The sequence below is a fragment of the Lissotriton vulgaris genome, chromosome 4_1 (assembly GCF_964263255.1).
Source record: "Lissotriton vulgaris chromosome 4_1, aLisVul1.2, whole genome shotgun sequence".
Lineage (NCBI taxonomy): Eukaryota > Metazoa > Chordata > Amphibia > Caudata > Salamandridae > Lissotriton > Lissotriton vulgaris.
In genome coordinates, this window is record NC_141691.1 from 600,158,262 (window position 1) to 600,182,106 (window position 23,845).

The window sequence follows — 23,845 nt, forward strand, 5'->3', positions numbered from 1 at the left end:
CATCAGGTGTGTCCATGGTGATACAAAGGTCTATCCAGTGGCCAAAGTAGAAGTAATGTTACCTGATGGTACGAAGCGTCAGATCATCACAGGAGTGTTACCCCAACCTACCTGAAAAACTAATACTAGGAACTGACAATCCTGAGTTTAGGGAAGCTCAGCCACCTCCCCCATATTCCTTACGCCAAGCAGGGTGATCGGAATTTTAGGTATGCACAAAAGAATGACCCTACTCTTCAAATGGCATGGCAACAGGCGTCCACTCCTTCCCCTACGTATCCATCTTTCGTGGTAGAACAGGACCTTCTCTACAGAAAGGAGACCCCAACCAGTCCCAAACAGTTACTTGTTCCTCAGAGGTTCAGAGCCCAAGTCCTGTTCTTTGCCCATAGCCATTTGTTGGCAGGACATATGAGGGCACAAAAAGCTAGCCAAAATATCCTAGAACAGTTTTACTGGCCTAGTAAACATGCACACATCACCAAGTATTGCCAAGAGTGTGAGGTGTGCCAAAAAAAAGATCCTCACTGACCGCCTGCAGTACCCTTACAACCCTTGCCCATCATCGAAAAGCCATTAGAGCGTGTAGGCATGGATCTCGTAGGGCCCTTACCTAAATCCCGAAAATGAAATCAATATGCCCTAGTCAATCGATGATGCCACCCGGTACCCAAAGGCTTTTCCCTTACGGACCCCAAACACTGTTACTATCTGCGAGAAGCTCTTAGAACTATTTTCTTGTGTGAGATTCCCTCGGGAGATACTCACCGACCAGGTCCCTCCTTTTGTTTCCCGTTTGATGAGGCAAGTGTGTAAATCCCTATATATCAACACAAATAAAAACATCAGTCTACCATACCCAAATGGACGGATCGTGTGAACGATATAAGGGCACAATAAAGCTGACCCTCAAGAAAATGAGGACTGCTGAAGGGGCCGACTGGGATGCTCTACTGCCCCTAGCACTTTTCGTCAGCCGTTGTCAGAAGCTAAGTAGCTTGGGGTGTTCCTCCGTTGAGCTTCTATACGGCCGCCAATCCCGTACTCTTTTAGAAATGACTAAGGAAGCTTGGGAAAAAGAAAAACCCAATGAGAGCCGAACCCTTCTTGACAATTCTCAGGGGCAAACGTCCAGATTATTGAAATTACGGACACCAAAAACAAGACCCAAATATTCCATATCAATCTGCTAAAAAAATGGCTGGGACCACCTCCCAAAATCAATCTAATGCGAACCACAGAAACAAGTGAAACGTCCTCCACACTGACCCAAACTAGACATAAACCAGGCCTTATCAGAACCCCAACATACAGCATTAGAGAACATGCTCATCTTTTTTTCTCCTATATTCACCGACAATCCAGGGCGGACCTCTCTCGTAGAGCATACCATCTCCTCTCTTCCTGGGAAGGTCATCAGACAGTGCCCATATCGCATACCCGCAGCCAGTCGTTAGGCCATTGAAGATGAAATCCAAAACATGCTCACAATGAGGGGGTCATACGTTCCTCCAAGAGCGAATGGTCGTCCCCTGTAGTGCTCGTACCAAAACCAGACTGGTCGGTGAGGTTTTGCATAGATTTCAGAGCTGTAAATGACTTTTCTCAGTTTGACTCCTATCCTCTGCCTCGAGTGGATGAACTAATTGAACAGCTCAGGGAAACCGGCTACATAACCACCCTGGATCTTACTACGGGTTATTGGCAAGTCTCCCTCTCTCCACAGGACCAAACAAAATCTGCCTTCACTACCCCCTCTGGCCTCTACGAATTTATGGTTCTTACTTTTGGACTTCACGGTGCACCGGCCACATTTCAGAGACTTATGGATGTGGTGTTGCGGGATCATTTGAGGTATTCATCTGCATTTAGGGTACCTGTTGGGAAACGCGGTGATCGAACCACAAAGTGAGAAAGTAAAACCCATCACCAACACCACATTCCCCACAACAACAAAAAAGGTGTTAAGGCATTTCTGGGCTTACTTGGGTGTATTATTGCCGATTTATTCCCCATTATTCACAGATAGCCTCCCCACTAACTGATCTCCTAAAGAAGGGAGTTAGAGAGAGGGACCTCCTGTCCCCCTCCTTACAAGCCCACCAAGCCTTTCAGGACTTAAAGCAAGCCATCACTTCCAGTCCTATATTGGAGTCTCCTGATTTTTCAAAGCCTTTTATCCTCCAAAAAGACGCATCAGACACAGGTCTCGGCGCAGTACTGTCCTAACAAACAGCTAACGGGGTGGAGCTGCCAGTGCTCTTCATCAGCCGTAAGTTGTTCCCCCGTGAGAAGAACTACCCAATCATTGAAGAGGAGTGTCTGGTGGTTAAGTGGGCCATTGACAAGCTACGGGATTATATGGAGGGCTCCCCATTCCTATTGTACACGGACCACAATCCCCTTCAGTGGTTGAGTCGCAACCGGGGGAATAACGCCAGGGTTTTGAGGTGGTTTCTGTCTCTCCAGCCCTTTTCCTTTGAGGTTCAACATCAGAGAGGCAAGCTAAATGCTAACGCCAACTTCCTCTCCCGTGTCGACCAGTTCCCCAATCATGAACTGTCTAGGGGGGGGGAATGTGTCACAATATGGATGCCCAGGACCGGGAGGAGGAGAACTCCGTTGACTATTTTCCCCCTTAGGTCTCCCCCGTCCTTTATTTACAGTCGCCATGTGAACCACTGGAAGAAGAACCTCTCGTCCGCTTTAATTGCACTCCGTCCCGCGGGAGCAACCCGGCCCATGTGACCTTGTCACATGCACCAATGGCGTACCAGGAGAGCGAGGAGGAGAGCTTTATCAGGACTAACATGGAGGACGAGAGGTGTGTTGTCATCGCCAAAGAACCCGGAAGCGAGAACACGCCGAGAAACCAGCCCCAGGCCGGAGGACCCGACGGACTGAATAACTCCAGAACCGCTCTTCCCGGGAGACCAGAATAGGGAGAGACGCTGCGCCTTGCCAGAGAGGGCCAGCAACGACTTCAGGATCAGGAACCGGACCCCTTTGGGTACCGCGTCCAAGCCAGCCACGCTCCTGGAGGAGCGTGGCTCCCTGAGGTACATGCCCGCGTGAGGGGAGGGTTTACTAGAGCGAGCTCAGGAACGAGTAAAACGACGTCCAGAGCTGGGATGCCTGAGGGGAATTCATGAGGGGGTTTTCTAAAAATAAAGCTGCCAAGCGCTCGCGACCACTGGTAATGGCTGGGGTGTCTCTCCCTCACACCTTTTCCTTGGTTAACATAGAGAAGAAAGCCCTACTAAAACTTGGTCTTTCTCTTATTTTTTTCTTTTGTGCATTCGTCTGTCTGGCTGAGGAGAAGCTCAACACAAGTCCTTCACCTGAAGTGAAGAAGGAAGAGGGGATTAAAAGCACGCCACAACTGACTGACTGAACTTGTGTTATATACCAATAAAAGACTACTTGTGTTATAAACAATACTCTTGCTGCCTCTCACTGCATATTTACACCCTACTTGGACAAAGTGCATACCTATGCCCACTAGAGACCGTCATTTCTAACATTCACTAAAAAAGATCAAAATGAAGGGGGTAACCGAAGGGGCAGAAGAACGAATGATAGCATGTCCTACTACAACAACCAGACAACTACCAAAATTGATGCATACCTTGGTCTCTCTTTGGAAAAACTGATGCAAATGTTATTCATTCACTTGTGCAAAAAATTCACATGGCTCAACAAACCATAGAGATGATATAGCAACTTAGTTATTACAGATAACCTAGCAGAAGGAAAGAAATTACGTTTGTTATGAAAGTGAAGTTGAGGTCTGAAGGAGCAGTTGATAGGCATAACGGAGACATTTAAATCAGGATTGGCTGAGGAGCTAAATGAGCCAGAGGTTTTGAAATTGGTGGGAAAACAGATTGTTTCTTTAAGAGGCATTTTAAAGAAAGGTGGTGTGGAGTAAAACAATCACTCCTTCAGAAAGTGCTGAAAAGTCTGGATCCATTTGTATAGAATGTCTGGGAGGTTTTTTTGTTAATAAAGTGGAATGTTCAAATTAAGTACACATTTATTGCATGAGAAGACAACACAAATAACTTTGCTGTAAGGTACCTAGGTTGCTTGGTTTTGAAACCCTTGTATATTATAGCAATATTTGCAATCAATACTGTCATGAAGAGGAACCCAGAGAAAATCATATAGCACATTAGTACTGTATGACCACTTTTCATCTTGAGGTGGTTATGAGTCAGGTAACGGACTGAAGTATTGCATCAAATGAATAAGGAACTGAGGGAAAAGACTGCAAGAAGGTGATTGTCTAATAATCTAAAGCCTGGAGTTTGGCCAAGAAAAACGTTTCAGAAAAGTCTAGAATACATGATCTAATTTACTTTAACAGATTAAGAAAAAACAGGCAAGATTTTGTCTAAATGCAATTCAACATTTGTGAAAGGATCAAGCACCAATCCTAGAAATTCAGCATATATGACCTCAGAAGAGGAGATCCAGTTCAGTAGGAGAGATGAGAACAATTTCTTAATGATTTTACAGCAGGAAGAACAAGATAGGAAATTCAGCTTTGAAAGTGTACCATTTCCAGCTACCAGCAGACTTCCTACAGAGTGGGTATAAATCCAAGAGTGGTTAAGGAGGTGAATACCATTCACTAAGAACACCTGAGGCCAAGGTAATGAGCGTCATCAGCAAATGTATCAATAGTGATTCGGGAGTGTGCTTACCAAATAATAATCAGCATGGGTTACAAGACTGACTGAGGCACTCCGCAGAGCATGTATAGGAGAAGGGAGTGGAAGATTCTAGGTGCACTAACAGGACCTTGGTTAGTTGCAAAGATCAGCATCAAAGACCCTGTACCAGATACGTTTGGGTGAAAAGGATAGAGATTAAGTCTGATGGACTACCATGTCAAAAGTCACCAATAAGCAAATAGAATAAGCAGGTAGTGGTCACCATCATCAAGCATGTTTAGAACCACTACCACCCTGAGGGCGTTTTTCATAGCACTGTAATTTTGAGCACAAAACAGACTGCCTGAGGTGATATGGATTGGAGATAGATGCCGATAAAGATTTTCAAGAGTTAGCCAATAATGCTTGTGTTTGGTGGTTATTGATTTGTCACAAAAGAGGTATGAAATGCTTTTTAAAATCATATTTCTTAGTATGTTGTACGTGTTCCTTTTCTGTTCAAGCTAACAAAATTAAATACTGTTGGTATAGTCTACAATCTACTTGAGGTCTATGAAACTACGAAAAAAGAAGCCAGTATCTGGGTTCAGGGACCTGTCTTGTGTGAAGGCTACCTATCAGGAGTGTGTAGGTGTAGCCATGAAGAAAGAGAAATGTTCTTTCTTGTTTTCCCCTCACTCACCGGAGTTTCCTCACGGTGACATGCTTCATCATCGGGGTCATCCCAGTTCTCTACGAAAAGGGGCGTGCTGCGACTCTCGAGCTACGAAGGAGCACTGTTAAGTGAAGGACTAGGTGTGGTGAGAGAAAAGTGGAGTGGATGTGTGTGTGAGTGTTAAAAATACCGTGCTAGTGGGCCTCAATGTTTTATTCTGCTCCTAGACCGGTATGTTAAAAATGGGGTTTATACTGTATGCCAACCTGTGATGTGGGTTGGTTCAGTATGTGGTCAACATGTTTCACGCTACCCCTAGCGTTTCGTCAGGACCATACAGGGACCAGCCCTGTATAATGCCACTCCTAAAAAACCTAGATTTAGGATTCGAAGAATAGATTAGTGCAAATGATATTTACAGTGAATGACGCTGTTCCAACTCGGGACACGCGTAGGTTTTGTTCAATGGTGAACCTGAAAAAGATATGAACAAAGGAAATGTTAACAGCCACCTTGCCCCTATCTCAACCGAGATCGGGGTCTTTTAGTCCTTCAAAACGTACATTTGTCCATGCACGTTCACTCATGCACATGATCTATATGGTGTGAGTTCGCCATAATGGTACGTGCATGCTTTCAAAGTCTGATGTCGTTTCCATAGTTTGATGTGATTGATGTAAGGGTTGTTGGCAAATAGGATTTTCTTTTTCTCAAGCTGGTGGACATATAGTCCCGCTATGCTCGGCGCAAAAGTGCTGCCCATGCTAGTCCCATGTTGTTGGCGGTATAGGGTCTCCTCAAATCGAAAGAAATTTTCTGTGAGGGCCAGCCGGCAACATTCCAGGACCACATGTCTAGGTGCGTGATAGGTCCACTCCTCTTCAAACAGGACTTCCTCCAGAATTTCCAATGTTTCTTTGTGCGGCAGGCTTGTGTAAAGACTCTCCACATCTAGGCTTATCAAAACACTAGATGTGGGGTCAAAAGGTGTTTCTTTCAAAAGGCATCCGAGGCGATACCGCCCCCCTATGAGACCATGATGTGCCATTTTGCACCAACAAATGTAAATATTGGAATACTTTCTCGTTGATTGTGTGTCTGATTTGTGTGTTCACTGTTCTATGTATAGTCACTGATGTATGTCGGTCACGATTTTTTCACGTTATTTCACTTCTAGTGTAAATCAACGACAGGCATCAGACTTTGAAAGCATGCACGTACCATTATGGCGAACTCACACCATATAGATCATGTGCATGAGTGAACGTGCATGGACAAATGTACGTTTTGAAGGACTAAAAGACCCCGATCTCGGTTGAGATAGGGGCAAGGTGGCTGTTAACATTTCCTTTGTTCATATCTTTTTCAGGTTCACCATTGAACAAAACCTACGCGTGTCCCGAGTTGGAACAGCGTCATTCACTGTAAATATCATTTGCACTAATCTATTCTTCGAATCCTAAATCTAGGTTTTTTAGGAGTGGCATTATACAGGGCTGGTCCCTGTATGGTCCTGACGAAACGCTAGGGGTAGCGTGAAACATGTTGACCACATACTGAACCAACCCACATCACAGGTTGGCATACAGTATAAACCCCATTTTTAACATACCGGTCTAGGAGCAGAATAAAACATTGAGGCCCACTAGCACGGTATTTTTAACACTCACACACACATCCACTCCACTTTTCTCTCACCACACCTAGTCCTTCACTTAACAGTGCTCCTTCGTAGCTCGAGAGTCGCAGCACGCCCCTTTTCGTAGAGAACTGGGATGACCCCGATGATGAAGCATGTCACCGAGAGGAAACTCCGGTGAGTGAGGGGAAAACAAGAAAGAACATTTCTCTTTCTTCATGGCTACACCTACACACTCCTGATAGGTAGCCTTCACACAAGACAGGTCCCTGAACCCAGATACTGGCTTCTTTTTTCGCAATTATCCTTAGGAGGACGGCCTGGTCTGCAGAACCTCCTTCTCCCTCTTTTATGGTGTGGTCTATGAAACTAGACATCAACAGAAAAGAAAAGAGCATCAATGTACACAACATTTAAGCTGATAACAAGGCTAGCGAATACAAAACTTTGGATACAAATCAAATAATTCTTCAAAAACATACCGGTTTACTGGGATACACCTTAGAAAGATGATGTTTTAACTTCTCAACTGTCCAGTCTAAAAAACAGTCAATTGTCTGATCATCATACTTCTGACTGGGGGCTTTAATCACCAGGGTAACTGGGATGTCCATCAAACTTGGATCCATGTTGCTGAAGAAGTGTTCACAGTGAAAGAGCCCGTAATTAAAATGGTCTTGCTTTGCGGCTCCAGGGTCGAGGGTAAAAAAAAAAATGTTTAAGGAAAATGTCTACTTATTCACTCATGTATAGATTAGGCGGGTAGCAATCCATCACAAACGATATCTGCCTTCTCACAGCACACAGAACAAGAAGGGTACTTTTGCCCATTCAGCAACTGCCATTGTCCTTTCACGAGTCTTGTATCAACCTGTGAAAAATGCACACAAAAAATACAATACTGAAAAGAGAGATCTAAAATCTATAAAAACAAAAGTCGGAAAATTGTTAACAGCTGGATGGTTTTGGCCATCATACAGATGATCAGGAGATCAAAAGCATTTACGACATAGCAAGTAATAAACATAGCATTAAATCACTTTGGATTCAGGGATGTGTTAGAAAACAAATGGTCTTCTTGGGCATATTTTGGACCTAAACAACAAGGATAGTTACAATTTATAATCTACAAATAGCCATTTTCCTATTTATTATTATTAGGACGATGAGCATGGTGGTGCTGGTCAACATCTCTAGAACAGATGTCTGAACATACTGCCATTGAACGACTGAAAGATTTCAACAAGACACACACACAAAATCTGTCGGTACATGCTAGTATTGAAAAATACTAATGAAGGGGAGATAAGTAGCTAGGGAGACTAATATTTGGCAATTTCCAAGACTTTAAGTGTTTGACTGCAGTGCAGAAACCCAGCTTTACATTGTTCAGATGCGCCCTAAACAGTTAAATAACAGGTGCCAAAACGGGAATTTTTTTCAACTCAGACAGGTGACCAAACATATTGCCTTGAGGAATGGCCAAGGCGCACCTGGAGCCAGCCGCTCGCCAGCTCGGCTTCGGGATATTCGCTCATGCAGACAAGCGATGATAGCATGCCTTAAACCATCTGATATGGAATTGAATTGTATATTTGTAAAATGTATCAGAGGTGAAGAAACGATAATGACATATTATGCGACCTTACTTTTAGCCTTATGTAACGAAAACTTTCTTATCTATTATATGAGGAAATTGTTCCTTGTCTGTTCCCCATCAATGTAAATATGTAAAAACTATTTTAATAATATTAGTGATTTTAACTATAATGGCAAAATTCATTTCTTTCATGATATTTTTATTCTGTCTAACGCTGTAAGATTTTAACTAATCAACAATAAATTAACTCCTCCTCCGGCTCCGGGTGGCTATAGCCTGAGGCAACAATTATCCTGGGACCGCCTGAACTGCAAAAGTTGGGGGAACAGGACCACAAGTCGCAAGAGGGCCCAGGCAGCAAGTGGAGTGGCGGCGCCACCCAGTAAAACCTGAAGACCTCTCTGGAACTCCGCAGACGGAGCCACACCCAGGATGGCAGCGCAGCCATCAACCACTCTGCGGATGAAAAGGTGACGGAGGGGGAGTCCACCATTACGTGCAGGGAGCGACTCCCAGTGGACTAGGTCACGGGGAGCACAAGAACCCTCTGGAAGGCACAGGCGCTAAAGATGGCAGTATGTGCTAAATCTTGAGAGGAGCAGCAAGAGAAGGACGGGCTCAGGGGATTTTATTGGGGCCCGGCAGGAATTGAGATTAGGACAGCTCCAAGAGGCCACTGAGCGGCGAGAGAGCAAGAGGGAAAACATTCAGAGGGGCCTGAGAACCTGACAGGGGGGTCGAAGGGTGGCATAAAAAACAGTGGAGGGCCCACTGGTCACCCAGTAAAAAGACCCGGGAATTAGGGGAAGAACTGGGGGAGCAGCAGTATTTAATACAAGGCGCACAAGTCTGTAGTTTGACACATGGCGGCGAGTTTACTGAAGGGGATACCGAGAGTGGGTGCTTGTGCCTGGGATTCTGCCTACGGGAACTGCAAAAGAACTGTATACGTGGAGCTTGAGCTCAGTTCCGTATCAGTGTGAATTACGCACAGCGGAAGCCTGTCGGTGGTGGCCCCGGACAAAGATATTAGGCAGAGAACTAAAAGGAACACCAGAAACCAAACCAGGACAATGTCAGGGGAGGGTCCATGGTGAGGCCTTAAGTGCTCAGGGCTCCCCAACAGGATCCACTGTTTCGGAGTTCAACAGAAGCCAATGGAGGCCCAGTCGGGCCAAAATTTGGAATCCCACGCAGCCATCATTCTAGCAGCTATATAAGGCACAAGACAACACTGGAATATAAAATTGATGTAGTGACACAGGAAGTGAACCTCCTCTGGACTGACCCTAGGAAATTGATGGATCGGGTGGCCGAGGCGGAGTCTACGCTGGCCCCTAAACGGCCAACAGTGTTTGAACATTCCACAAGGATACACAGCCTGAAGACGGAAGATGCTGAAAGCCGCTCCCACCGCAATAATATCAGTTTGGTGGGAGTCCCAGAATGGGTGGGAGACTCGAGCATGGGTGTCTTACTGGAGGACTGGCTGGCGTCGATGGCGATTGAAGGGGGAGGAACCTCTAAGTGGTTCAGTGTGGAGCAGGCACATAGAAAGCCAGGTGGACTGGCACCATTAGGAGCCTACCTCTTTTCCCTGCCCCGAGAGCAATCAAAGCATGTCTGTTTAATTATAGAGACAGGGACGCAATCCTGTGGATGGCACATACACATGGCCCATAGACTATAGGACAACTGGTTAATAAATACCCGGACTATACGGTACAAATTCAAAGACAGAGAGACCTTTAGATGGGTCAAACTACAAATCAGACCCCTGGAAATCTGATAAGCTCTATTATTCCCAGCAACATTGAGGATCATTGAAAAGTACCGTACTCACTTCTTCAACTCTATGGCAGAGGTCTGTGAGTGGCTCGAACAAAGGGAGGACCAAATAACGGATAAGAGGGGAGAACCCCCTCAGATCTAACGCTTGCAGGAACAACAAAGGCGTCAAAGACAAAAGACTTGGATGCAGGAAACACCGACGAAGATTCAGGCAGAGTCTGAGAGGGCGAGAGTGGTTGCTGAACTGAAAGGGACTCCCTGGCCGGAGACCAAGAATAGATGAGTGTCCCTGGCTATGGTAGGGCCGGAATCTACAGATGATGGAGAATCCTGTGAGGGTGGTCTGGAGGATGGGATGCCACCTCGAGTCACACCTATGAAAGCGAATGAGATCCTTTGAGAGGCAGCCTCTTGGCCGTAGTTGTGGTGAATCCTGACCACATTGGTCACCATGTGATTGCCAGAGAGGACGCAATGATGCTACCGGCCATGCCCTGCCCAGAGTAGGGGACCTGTACATACAGTAACCTGATATTTGTGTTATAGTCATTTAACATTAAAGGGCGACAGGCATAATGTGAACTGAGCCAGTTCAGGGGCCGCAGTAGGGTAAGGTAGGCAAGGAGGGAGGGAACGATATTTGAAATAATGTTTAAGGTTTAATGGCTTGCAGTGATGTGAGGTTCCCTGCCAGCTTGGAAGGACATCTAGACCATGAGAAGTTACTGGGACACAGGAAGGGGGTACACCAATGTGAGAAATTAAACACCACACCCTTAATTTGCTGAGTTGCAATCTGAACAGCCTAGGGAATAAGATATAGAGGGGTCTGGTGGCACCCTTCACCTACTTCGTAAATTGAAGGAATACCGCTCACAGATAGCAGACGCAGTTAAATAATTGCATATATACGAAGCAGGGGACAAGGCAGGAAAAATGCTGGTATCGCTCAGCAGGCGGGACCTGGGAAAGAACCACATAAAACAGATCCAGGGAACAGAGGAAGGGCTAGTGGTGGAATCCGAGGCTATTGCAGAAGCAATGGCAGCCCATTTGATAGGTTTCTATGGGAGTGATGCAGTTGGACATGGAGGAGCTGGGCTATTTTGTGCAGGATTGCCCGTGCTGGTGACTTGAATACCAAAGGTGCTAGCCCTAGAGGGAAATTTGACTGTGGAGAAAGTGCAGTCAGTACAGCCCTAGCTACAGTCCACGAAAATGCCACACCCCAATGGGCTACCGGCAGACTTCTTTAAGAAGGTGGCTCATGTGGCAACCCCACACCTTCGTAAAATGTATGAAGAAGCATATTAACAGGAGGCCCTCACAGTGCTAACCTGGCGACCATAGTCTTAATCCCAAAACCCAGGAAGCCACTGGAATGGTCGGATTCATACTACCCAAACTCCCTGCTCAACTCTGATGCAAAGATACTTTCCAAGGAACTGCAGAATTGACTGTAGGAAATAACACTGAACCTGGCACATCCAGATCAGAATGGATGTATGCCGCACAGATCGACAAGGCTCAATCTCCAGTTTCTTCATAATATTGCGGCTGCCCAGAGTGTTTAACTTCCATTAGTGGTGGCGTCACTAGACGCGAACAAATCATTTGACTCTGTGGAGTAGCCCTTCCCTTTTGCACCACTGGGAAAAAATTGACTTTGAACCCAAATTTAGAGGTTGGGCTCTTCTATGGAGATCTGTGGGTCCGAGTCAAAGCTAAAGGAATTCCACATTGGTCAAGGGACCAGAAAGGGTTTGCCTTGGAGACATACATGCACTGGTGGATTAGATTCAGGTTGACCCACAACTCTGGGCTCGGTGATGGACTGGAGGGGGAGGGGGAGACACATGGAAGGGAAAGATATTGCTCTATGCTCATGACTTGCTAATGTATCTGTCAGAGCTGGAGCTATCCATGGCACAGGTGAGATAAAATGTCACAGGTATGGGATATATTCAAGTTTAGGCATAAATTGGGATAAGTCACTTCTATTCCCTCTGGGTACATGGGAGGCTGGAGAAGATCCTCCTGTGCCGCTTAAGGTGATAAATGATCAGTTCAGATACTTGGGTCTTTGAATAGCTAGGGATTGGCAGACTCACTTTGAGGATAACTTGGCCCCCCTTCTGCATAGACTGGAGGTCGACACCTCCCACTGGAAGACATTTCCGCTCTCACTGATGGGTAGGGCCACGCTGTTTTGTGCAATGATTGCTCTTCCTAAAATTACATAGGTTCTACAAAACAGCCACTATTGGATACACAAGACATTTTTTTCGCAGACTTGAGCTGTGTGCAGACCCTTTTGCGGTCGAACTGACCCCCGCAGGTCACAATGTACACCCTCCAGAGATCTACATATGGCAGGATAGCTCTACTAGATGTATGCATATATTAGGAGTCTGTACATATTAGTATATTAAACGAGTGAGCATATGCGACATGGCCTTTCGCCATGATTAGGATACCTTGGGGGCCAAGGAATAGCTTATGTCCTCTACAAAGGCAAAATCAGCCCCAATGGCAACCAAAATGGTTTGCAGAGTCTGAAAGGCTCTTCTGAAGGAAATGGGCTGGGGCAGAGGTGGACTCTTAAGACCCCGCTGTGGCTGGGCAGGAAAATGGGTAAAGTCACAACCCTGCCAGGATTTAGAGGATGGGATCTTATTGGCCTATCCACACTATAGAATGTATGAGATGCGAACTGTATAGTATCATTCACTCATCTTCAAGAGATGTATGACATGGCACCCTCATATTTTCTCAATTATTACCAGTTGAGGGATGCACTGCAGGGGAGTATCACACCGGAGAAGGAGAATATGGATGAGTCCCCCCCGACAGAAAATCCTTGACTGCCACATGATGACTAAATCAATCTCCCTTGCCTACAAGACACTTATGACAAACAAACAGGGGGAGTTAACACATCTAAGGAGAAAATGGCAGATAGATATGGGTGGCCCATTCGATGACAAGTGACAGGAGCGTTACAGTTCCCGAGGTGGCCATACATGCAAGATACCGGCTGATTACATTTAACATTTTCCATTTTATTACACTAGGACACTCCTACATAAAATAGATAGAGTGGAGAATGATGAATGCCTGCACGCTTGTGGCCACAGAGGGTCCCTTATGCACACACTGTGGGATTGCCCAGGGATCTGTAGGTTCTGGGAGGGAGTGGAAACTCAACTGGAAGTAGCAGTAGGGGCCTCCAAATACGCATCAAGCCTCACTGTTGTTACTGGGGGCCTCCGACTTCACCTCCTATCCGAAGGCTCTGGAGAATTTAAGGAAGGGCCTCTAATAGACACTAGACAAGGGAAGAACAGAGGGAATTAATTCTCAGACATGGGTACTCAACTGCCTCAAACTGTAACTCGGGAGGACAATGTAGTCCTTGTGGTGCCCAGAGACATGTTTTCCCCGTCATGAGGGGGTGGGAAGGAAGACAGACATCGCTAAATATTTTTGTTGTCTGATAATGTGTACTCAAAAAACAATAAATTATATTTACCAAAAAAATAACATATTGCCTTTATACGCGATCACCTGAAATGTTCAGAGTTATTTTAGGGTAATTGGACTACGAATGTGCACATCAAGCATAATGCCTTAAAGGAATCCGTGGTATTTACTAGAAGACAGTAACGTTTATCAGTGTCACAGTAGGCTGAAGAATTCCTCATAACACTATGACTGCACATATTACAGCCTTTTCTAGTTATTTTTGGGGACATCAAGTTACACAGAGTTTATTTATTTAACTCAGTTGACAATGTATTAGAATGGTTGTAGATGCTTCAATTACTTACCGGTAATTGCATTACTCTGAGTCCTACTCCCTCGCTTCCCTTACTTACGAATTTGAGGCATCCCTGCCTCACCAGACACCCGTACCCACGTGATTTGTCACGTGGGGACTATATATAGCCCCAGCCCCCTCATACCTCCTGTAATACCACACAGATCGAAACCATACCAAAAGGTTGGCCTGGACCATCAGGGAGGGAGGGAGGGATGTAAGTAAGGGAAGCGAGGGAGTAGGACTCAGAGTAATGCAATTACCGGTAAGTAATTGAAGCATTACCTCATCGTCCCTCCCTCGCTTCCCTTCCTTACGAATTTGAGATGTACAAAGCCAAACAGGACAACCAAAGAAGGTATGCAAAAAACAGGTTTATTAAAAAACACAGAAGACCAGGGGAAAAATCACTATTCAGGAATCATAGTGGAAAGAACCCTGTGTCCAAACACATCAGTACAGTCAATCTCCTGGCCAATCCTGTAATGAGGGGCAAAGGTCAGCGGGGAAGCCCAGGTGGCAGCCCGGCAGATCTCTGAAATGGAAGCCCCTTGGACCTCCGCACAGGAAGCAGCCATGGAGCGAGTGGAACAACCCTGAACCCCCAAAGGAGAAAGGTGCCCCCCCTCTTTGTACGCCAAAGAAATCAGAGAACGAACCCAACGACTCAAGGAAGGAGTAGAAGGACGCAAACCCCTATTCACAGGACCAAAATTAACAAAAAGGGAATCTGAGAGACGGAAAGGAGCGACCCGCTCCAAATAGACCAGGAGAGCCCTCCTAACATCCAAAGAGTGAAGCCGCACCTCAGACTCCGAGGACGGGGAACCAAAAAAGGAAGGAAGAACCAACTCCTGATCCCTGTGGAATTGAGAGTCCACCTTAGGACGAAAGGAAAGAATAGGTCGCAACACGATCCTGTCATCAAAAACCCGACAAAAAGGGTGTTTGGAAGAAAGAGCCCCCAGTTCACTCAGGCGGCGAGCAGATGAAATGGCCACCAAAAAGAAAGTCTTGAAGGACAACAGGCGCAGATCCACAGAAACCAACGGCTCAAAGGGAGATGACATCAAGGCGTCCAAGACCAGAGAAAGATCCCAGGTCGGAAAATGCCGCCGAGGGGCAGGAAGAACGTTACTCAAACCCTTAAAAAGGCGACTGACCAACCCCTCAGAATCCGAGAGATTTCCCCAAGAGCTCCTAAACGCCCTAATCGCAGCCCACTGCAAACGAAGGGAAGACACCTTCAAGCCCAAGGAAGCACCCTCCTGAAGAAACAGCATCACCTCAAACAAAGAAGAGGAAGAGGGGTCCAAACCTTTGACAAGACACCACCGACTGAAAGAACGCCAGTGCCGTAGGTAAGACTTGTTGGTCGAAGCGCGTCTAGCCGCCTGCAGAGTAGAGGTCAAACCAGCCGGAACCCCACGTCGCAGAAGACCTAGGCGTTCAACCTCCAAGCCGCCAAGCGCATCCGGCCCAGAACATCCTGTTGAAACGCCGGGAAGACCAAAGGGGGAGGAGACAGAGGCAGCAACCACTTCACCTCCGACCTCAACTCCACCAGGAGAGGAAACCAGGAGGCACGAGGCCACGCCGGAGCCACCAGAATCACAGAAGCCCCCGAAGACCGGACCCTCAGCAGGAAGCGGAGAAGAAGGGGGAAAGGAGGAAACGCATACAGAAGCCCGCGGGGCCAAGGGCAAGAGAGCATCCACCGCCCAGGCCGACCCCTCCCGACAGCGGGAGACAAACCGGGACACCAAGGCATTTCCCACATCCGCAAAGAGGTCCACCACCGGAACACCCCAACGCAACGTCAGAGCCACAAACAACTCCCGACGAAGGCAGAAATCCACAGACGACGGAATGGCCCTGCTGAGGGCATCCGCTCGGGAATTGGACACCCCCCGAATATGGATCGCCGAGAGAGCCAACAGATGAGACTCCGCCCAAACAAACAACCGCCTCGCCACAAGGGACAGAGAAGAGGACCTCGTCCCCCCCCTGCCGGTTGACGTAAGCCATGGCCGTGACGTTGTCCGTCCTGACCAGGACCACGGAACCCAGCAGAAACTGGGAGAAGGCCAACAGAGCCAGACGGACAGCCTCCAACTCCCTCCAGTTCGATGACATCCTGCTCTGAGCGGGAGACCAGAAGCCCCTGGACTGATGAACCCCCAGCCAGGCCCCCCAACCCGAGAGGCTGGCATCGGTCGTCACCACAACCGGAGCCGGAGGAGAGAGAGAGACACCCTTCAGCAAATGATCCCGAACCAGCCACCAACCCAGAGAAGACCTGATCTGAGGGGAAACCGGGATCGGAGAAGAGAGGGGAAGGCAATGGGGAGACCAATGCGCCAGAACATGAGCCAACAGTGTGTGTAAATGAAATCTGGCCCAAGGAACCAGAAACACCGTGGCAGCCATATCCCCCTGAACCTGCAGCCAACGTGCCGCCACCTGCACCGGACTGGACAGCAGAGACAGGATGTGAGACTGAATCTTGACCACCCGAGCCTCGGGCAGAGTGACCACTCCCAAATCTGTCCGAAACCTGGCCCCAATGAAGAGACGATCCCGGGAAGGAACAAGAAACGACTTGCCCAGATTGACAAGAAAGCCGTGCCCCCTCAAAACGGCCAGCACCAAGTCTGTGTGATCGACAGTCAACTGGAAAGAGGGAGCATGAACCAGGCAGTCGTCCAGATAAGGATGTAAAAATATCCCCTGACAGTGGACCAGGGCCACCAAGGGGGCCAAGAGCTTGGTGAAGACCCGAGGGGCGGACTTCAGCCCGAATGGCAAAACCGCAAACTGGAAGTGGAAGCCGCCAACTGCAAAGCGAAGAAACTGCTGATGAGTCCGAGCCACAGGAACGTGAAGGTAGGCGTCCTGTAAATCGATAGACGTCATGAAGTCCCGGACCCCCACCAACGGAATGATGGACTGCAAAGTCACCATCTTGAAGTGAACGGTCCGAACCCAACCATTCACCCTCTTCAGGTCCAGAACCGGCCGGAATCCCCCTGACACCTTCTGGACCAGAAACAAAATGGAATAACATCCCAGACCTCGCTGCGCCAGCGGGACCGGAACAATCGCCTTCTTTGACAGAAGATCCCGAACCCCTTCCAGTAGAGCCTCCCTCTTGGATGGAGACTTGGGGATAGGAGTAAGGATGGTGCCCCAGCCGGGCGGAACGGCGACAAAGTCGATAATATAGCCTATCCTGACAATAGTCAATGTCCAGCGATCCCTTACATCCAGCTGCCAAGCGTCCAGGAAAGACATCAGCCTCCCGCCCACAGGACCCGAGGGCGAAACACAGTCGACGTCAGGACTTCCTCTTGAAGGTATCCGCCGGAAGCTTGGGACCAGGCAAGGCCGAAGATTTCCTGGGCCTGAAATGGCGTTGACAAGAAGAAAAGTTCCTGGAGGACTGGCGGGAAGACTGAAAAGACGCAGAGGAGGAAGGAGCAGGATTCCAAAAACGGCGAGAAACAAAGGAAGACGCCTTGCCCTTGTAAGGCAGAGCATGCTTACGGTCCTTGAACGCCTTAGTGACCATACTATCCAGCTGGTCACCAAAGAGCAACTTGCCATCAAAGGGAATCTTAAGGAGTGAGGACTTCTCCGAAGAATCAGCCTTCCAGTCACCCATCCACAAGTTCCGACGAGCCAAAACCAAGGAGCCAGAGGTCATGGCCGCAGAGCGAAGAACATCTGAAGAGACGTCAGCCAAGAGCTTAGCCTGCTGCTCCATGTGGACAAGCAAGCCAGAGCAGTCCGACTCCTCCTGAACAGGCGTGGCCAGCTTGCCAAAGTCAGACACCAAAGATTGCGCCGCATACGCTGAGTAGATACCAGCACGTAAAGACAAATTCCCAGCGGAAAAGGCCTTCTTCAGCGCACCATCCACCTTTTTATCCGTGACATCCGAAGGTGAACAATCCTCAGGATTAATAGAAGTGCGCCCAATAAGAGTGGCCAACATGGCATCCACCTTCACAGAGTGAGGAAGAGAGACCTACCCCTCCTCCAGGGAATAAAGCTTCTGCAAAAAGCGAGGAACAGAGGAGCGCTCAAGGTCTCGCCATTCCCCCGAAATCAAGTCTTTGATGCGACCATGAAAGGGCATAGAGAGTACAGGAGGCTTAACATATTGGGGAAAAATGTCCTCAGACCCCATGGGAGCAGCAAAAGGAGAAAACCCCAAGTTCTCCCTGATGTGCTGGAGAATAGCAGGCACCTCCTCCCTACGCACAAACTTCCCCGAAGACGTAGAAGGCATGGCAGAGTCCGAAGAAGAAGAAGACGAGTCCTCAGAGGGAGAGTCCACCGGACCCCCCGCAACACGAGAAGACCTGCGTCGTGGCTTAGCACCCCTCGCCTCCAAAGCACGAGACACAGCAGCCTCAATCATGGACTGCACCTCAGAAGCAGACAGGAGGGCAGAAGAATCCACCGGACCCTGGGACCTGGTCCTACGAGCCGGGACAGGCACCTCACCATCCTCATCAGAGGAGGACAAAACCCTCAAGCGCTTCGAAGTCCGTTTAGCCATAGTGAAACTGACAGGGTAGAAAGCCGAGGCAAGCCCTTAAATAATGTGTAACACAGCCCCAGCCGGGAGAAACCCCATAGAATAAAAGGACACACAAGGCAACCAATAAAGAAGCCACGCAGACAATGAAACCAATCACCAAAAACATAAAAATGTATAAAAAACGACCTCAAACGAGGCCCCTACCGCCTAGGAGCATCGGAAACAGCCAGCCGAGAAGCTACAGCATATCCGCCAGCCGCCGCCTCCATTCCGGCCATCTGAACCGGAACCACAGCCCCAGCCACTCAGGGCCGGTGACTCCGTCACCCGGAACCCGACCGTCCAACCGCCGAGAAGTGCACTGCAAAAACACCTAATGCGGTGGGGAAGGCTCGCATACACCAGGACGGCGCCGCCAGACCCAGGATGGCGATAGCAAGTGAGGGAGAAGCCCTCAAGAAAGAGAAAATGACCGCAGCTCCGCAGAACGGCCAGCGCGTGGGACGCGCGTCTCACAGTGGTGAGACAGAAAAAAACAGGAGGTATGAGGGGGCTGGGGGCTATATATAGTCCCCACGTGACAAATCACGTGGGTACGGGTGTCTGGTGAGGCAGGGATGCCTCAAATTCGTAAGTAAGGGAAGCGAGGGAGGGACAATGAGGTAATGCACGTATCCTAAAGTACAAACCTTTAACAAACAGTGATAAGTTGAAGGTTGTTCCTTGTGTACCACTTATAATGGCAGCCTTTTAACTTTGGATCTGCCTGTAATACTCTACACAACACTCGTTAAATACTGTTTTCATTGTAATGATTATCATAATACTTAATCACTAATTAGAGCATCAGGAGTGCTTTAAATGGTTCTCCTTCATGGAATGCTTTAATTTTAGGAACATACGGGAAAACACAACTGAAAAACTGGCTTTCTAGAAACAAAAATGATCGTATTTGCTTCAAAGGTGCAGGTACATTAAAGTACTACTAGGACATCATTATAGCAGTGTAATCTGGGAGCATGTAAACAAAATGTGTGTGCCATGACTTACACATCGTAAAAGCATTCAGGAAAGAGGTGTGCACAATGTATCAAACAGACAGGGTCCAAATGTCAGAAAATAAACCATTACAAGATCATCAAAATGTACAATAAAGAGTGGGTTCATGATGAAGCCTCGCTGGACACACCAACCACCAGTTCGACACACCCCAAAAAGATCTCTTTACAGAGGTGTTAGGAGGTAGAGACAGCCCCAAAAGATCAATAAAAAAAAACAGTTGGCCCTGTTTCAGAGAACTCAATCCAATGCAATCGATTTCCACAAGCTGTATTAATGGCGAGAATGGAACGAGGCTAAAGTTTTAAAACAAAATAAAACTTTCAGGTGGCATGGGCGGACCATAGTTCTATTGAATTCTTTAAAGATGTTTTGAGAGGCAGTAGGTCTATTTTTGGTTGAAAAAGTCACAACCAAATTTTTTTCTGTACAGGCTAGAGATCGGGAACCAGAAACAATTTCACACCTGAATACAAGTAAGTGATGAAGTTTATTAAGCTGCTCTGACAAAACCAGCAAGAGGCAAGTGGTAAAAGAGCATCTGAGAAAAGAAGTTAGGAAAGGAACTGTTACTTGTTCACCCTTTCCTTGGATCTTCTAGCACTATGCATGGCAGAAGTGCAATCAAAACAAACATTGACAAAGATAGATCTATTGGCTCAGTTATATTTTTTTAGGTTATGTTGCATGCTATGGTAAGGCCCTTCGTTGCTTATTATGGTATGGCCTGCCATTGTTTAGTATGGTATGGCCTGTTGTATAGTATGTTGTGGTATAGCTTGTCATTTTATATCATGGTACGGTACGATTTGGGATGGTATTGTATAGTCCTGTATGGTATGGATTTCTATTGAATGTATAGTAGGGTATGTTATTGTATAGCAGGTATGGCTGTCATTGTTTAGAATGGTATGCTGTGGGTTGTCATGGTCTGTATTATTTAATAGGGTATGGTATGCTATAGGTTGAGAATATATAGTATGGTATGTTAGGAGTGTGATTCTGTAGTATAGTGTGGTATCATATAGCCCACCATTGTATAGTGTGGTCTGGTATGGCCTGTCATTATATAATATTGTATATATACACGTTATTGTATGGTATGGCTTTATATGGACTGTCATGGTGTGCTCTGTTATTGTGGAGTATGGTATGGGCTGTCAAAGTATTGTATATTATAGCAAAGTATGGTGGGATATGGTATGGCTTGTCCTTGTCCAGTAGTACGGTATGGACTAAAATTACAAGTGTAGTGGTGCACCAAAAAAAAAGTCCAATCGTAATGTCTGAAGGTTGTGTGTCTTCTTATTTCATCTCCAAATAATAAAACACTTAGTTTCCTTCTGTTTTCATAACAACAACAACAACAACAACAACAACAACATTAAAGCCACAGCCAACGTGTTTACTTCTTCAGGGCATTAATTTCAAAAGGCAAAATAATGTGTGCACATGTCCGGAATCAATTCAGCGAAGTCGCAATTACGAACTCATTCCTTCTTATATCGCCAAGTGACTCATCAAGTTAGGAATAACTGTCTTCCACCACAATCCCCAAATCTAAAATCGGGTGCATCACATAACGACCCCAGGATCCACGTCCCGCACAAGACAGGTACCAAACATCATGATTACGGTATGGCCTGCCATTGTATAGTACGGTATTGTCACTTGTATTGTATGGTATAGCACAAACTGAATTCAATGGCTATATACTGTTGGCATGGAGAAGAGACACAGCAAAGAAAAGCATGAAGTCGCACAAACTGCTATAATAAAAAGGTAGCATTTCACGTTGATAACTAAGAAAATGCTTTATAAATATTAAATAAGTTTATGACTAGAGTGTCGCCCTAGAGGGTGTAAAAACAACATTGTAGTAAAAATTTAATTTAGAAAACAAAGTGTATTTACATGTTGGGAAAGAAGGACATGCGTTTAAACATTAAATAAGTATGTGGGTAAAGTGTTGTCCTGAAAGGTCTAAAAGCAAAATTGTATTTAAGATTGTATTAGAAAAACTAAAAAAAAAGTGTATTTAAACATTAAATAAAGGCTGTTGCTGCAGTATTGCCATGGATCTTTTAAACAATAAATAGGTCCATGGCTACAGTGTTAGCATTGAGAAGAGACACAGGCGGCAAAAAACATGCAGTTGCACTAGCTGTTTAATAAAAATGTAAAATTGCATGCTGAAAAGAAAATGATCTTAAACATTAAATAAAAGCCAGTGGCTTCAGTGTCACCCTGGACTACAAAAAAAGCAACGGTGAAGATTGAATATGAAAAATAACAGAGCGATTCTGTATCGCCCTAATAGGTCCATGCCTACAGTGCCAAAGTGTCTAAATCACAGCACAAGCAGCGGAAGAACACTAATAATGACACTACTCCGTACTTGGCCCATGCTTCATGGAAGAGAAACACACGAAGACACAGCGTGAAACTGCCATGTGCTAACCAATGAGAAGTGAAGAAATGAGAGTGACAATGAAATCAACCAACGGTAAGTATGGGCGGGCTCTAAGCCACCTCTATGTTTAAGTTAACAAAAGATCTCTCAAGGGACAGTAAAGACCTAACAAGCATTGGAAATGCAATAGGTCTCGCACCATTAGAGTTAGTGCTTTTAGAATTGTTTATGGGTTTTTTTGTAAATGTTTAGCATTTTTGTTTCCTGTAGCCAATGCGAAAGTATTACAAATAAAAAAAGCCATAAACATTTCTAAAAGCTCTAACTAAAATGGTCTGAGAACTATTGCACTGTGTGAGGGTGAGGGTGAGTGAGGGTGAGGGTGAGTGAGGGTGAGGGTGAGTGAGGGTGAGTGAGGGTGAGGGGTTCATGGTGAGTGAGAGTGTGAGTGAGGGTGAGTGAGGGTGAGTGAGGGTGAGTGAGGGTGAGTGAGGGTGAGTGAGGGTGAGTGAGGGTGAGTGAGGGGTTGAGGTTGAGGGTGAGGTGTTGAGGGTGAGTGAGGGTGAGGGTGAGTGAGGGTGAGGGTGAGTGAGGGTGAGGGTGAGTGAGGGTGAGGGTGAGTGAGGTGTTGAGGGTGAGTGAGGGTGAGGGTGGGTGAGGGTGAGTGAGGGTGAGGGTGAGTGAGGGTGAGGGGTTTTGGGTGAGTGAGGGTGAGGGGGAGTAGTTGAGGCTGAGTGAGGGTGAGTGAGAGTGAGGGTGAGTGAGAGTGAGGGTGAGTGAGAGTGAGGGTGAGTGAGGGGTTGAGGGTGAGTGAGGGGTTGAGGGTGAGTGAGGGGTTGAGGGTGAGTGAGGGGTTGAGGGTGAGGGGTTGAGGGTGAGGGGTTGAGGGTGAGTGAGGGTGAGGGGTTGAGGGTGAGGGTGAGTGAGGGTGAGGGGTTGAGGGTGAGTGAGGGTGAGGGGTTGAGGGGGAGGGGTCGAGGGGGAGGGGTTGAGGGTGAGTGAGTGAGGGTGAGGGGTTGAGGGTGGGTGAGTGAGGGTGAGGGGTTGAGGGTGAGTGAGTGAGGGGTTGAGGGTGAGTGAGGATGAGGGGTTGAGGGTGAGTGAGGTTGGGGGTGGTTGAGTGAGGATGAGTGGGAGTGAGGGTGAGTGAGGGGTTGAGGGTGAGGGGTTGAGAGTGAGTGAGTGAGGGTGAGGGGTTGAGGGTGAGTGAGGTGGTCAACATATGAGGTCTGAGCGTAGAGTACTCAGTGAACTGAGAGGCATGAATAGGCGGTGGGCACTGGAGTGGGGAGACAGTGCTCAGAGCGAGGTCATGGTAACAGCTGAACGTGTCACGTCGACCTCCCCTTGCCTTGTCTTCCCAGCGGTTTGCAAAGGAAATGCTTTGAGAGTTGGACACCGACTGAGCAGGGACACATTTTCAATCGATTCCACGTCCTTCTGCCGTGTGATCTGACCTTACACTGCAGCTGCGGGCGAGAATCCGGCAGTCGACACACGTGGACCATAGTCGATCACAGGAGGCAGCCATGAATTATGCGCGTCATTTCCCTTCGCGGAACACTCATTGCACTTCATAGTTTTAAAGAGTGCGGAGTGGGTCTCGAATGGCAAAAGAGCGCAGCAGCGGAGTACCGGAC

The 23,845-nt window shown here is 47.1% G+C and overlaps 1 protein-coding gene across 1 annotated transcript in view; it reads right to left on the reverse strand.

Moving 5' to 3' along the window:
• The window catches only part of HERPUD2 (HERPUD family member 2), a 339,768-nt gene that overhangs the window by 310,421 nt on the left and 5,502 nt on the right, over window positions 1-23,845 (reverse strand). The window contains exon 2 of the mRNA XM_086964819.1: window positions 7,456-7,844. Coding sequence (XP_086820945.1) covers window positions 7,456-7,602 — 147 coding nt within the window. The 5' untranslated portion in view covers window positions 7,603-7,844. The remainder of the gene's footprint in view (window positions 1-7,455; window positions 7,845-23,845) is intronic.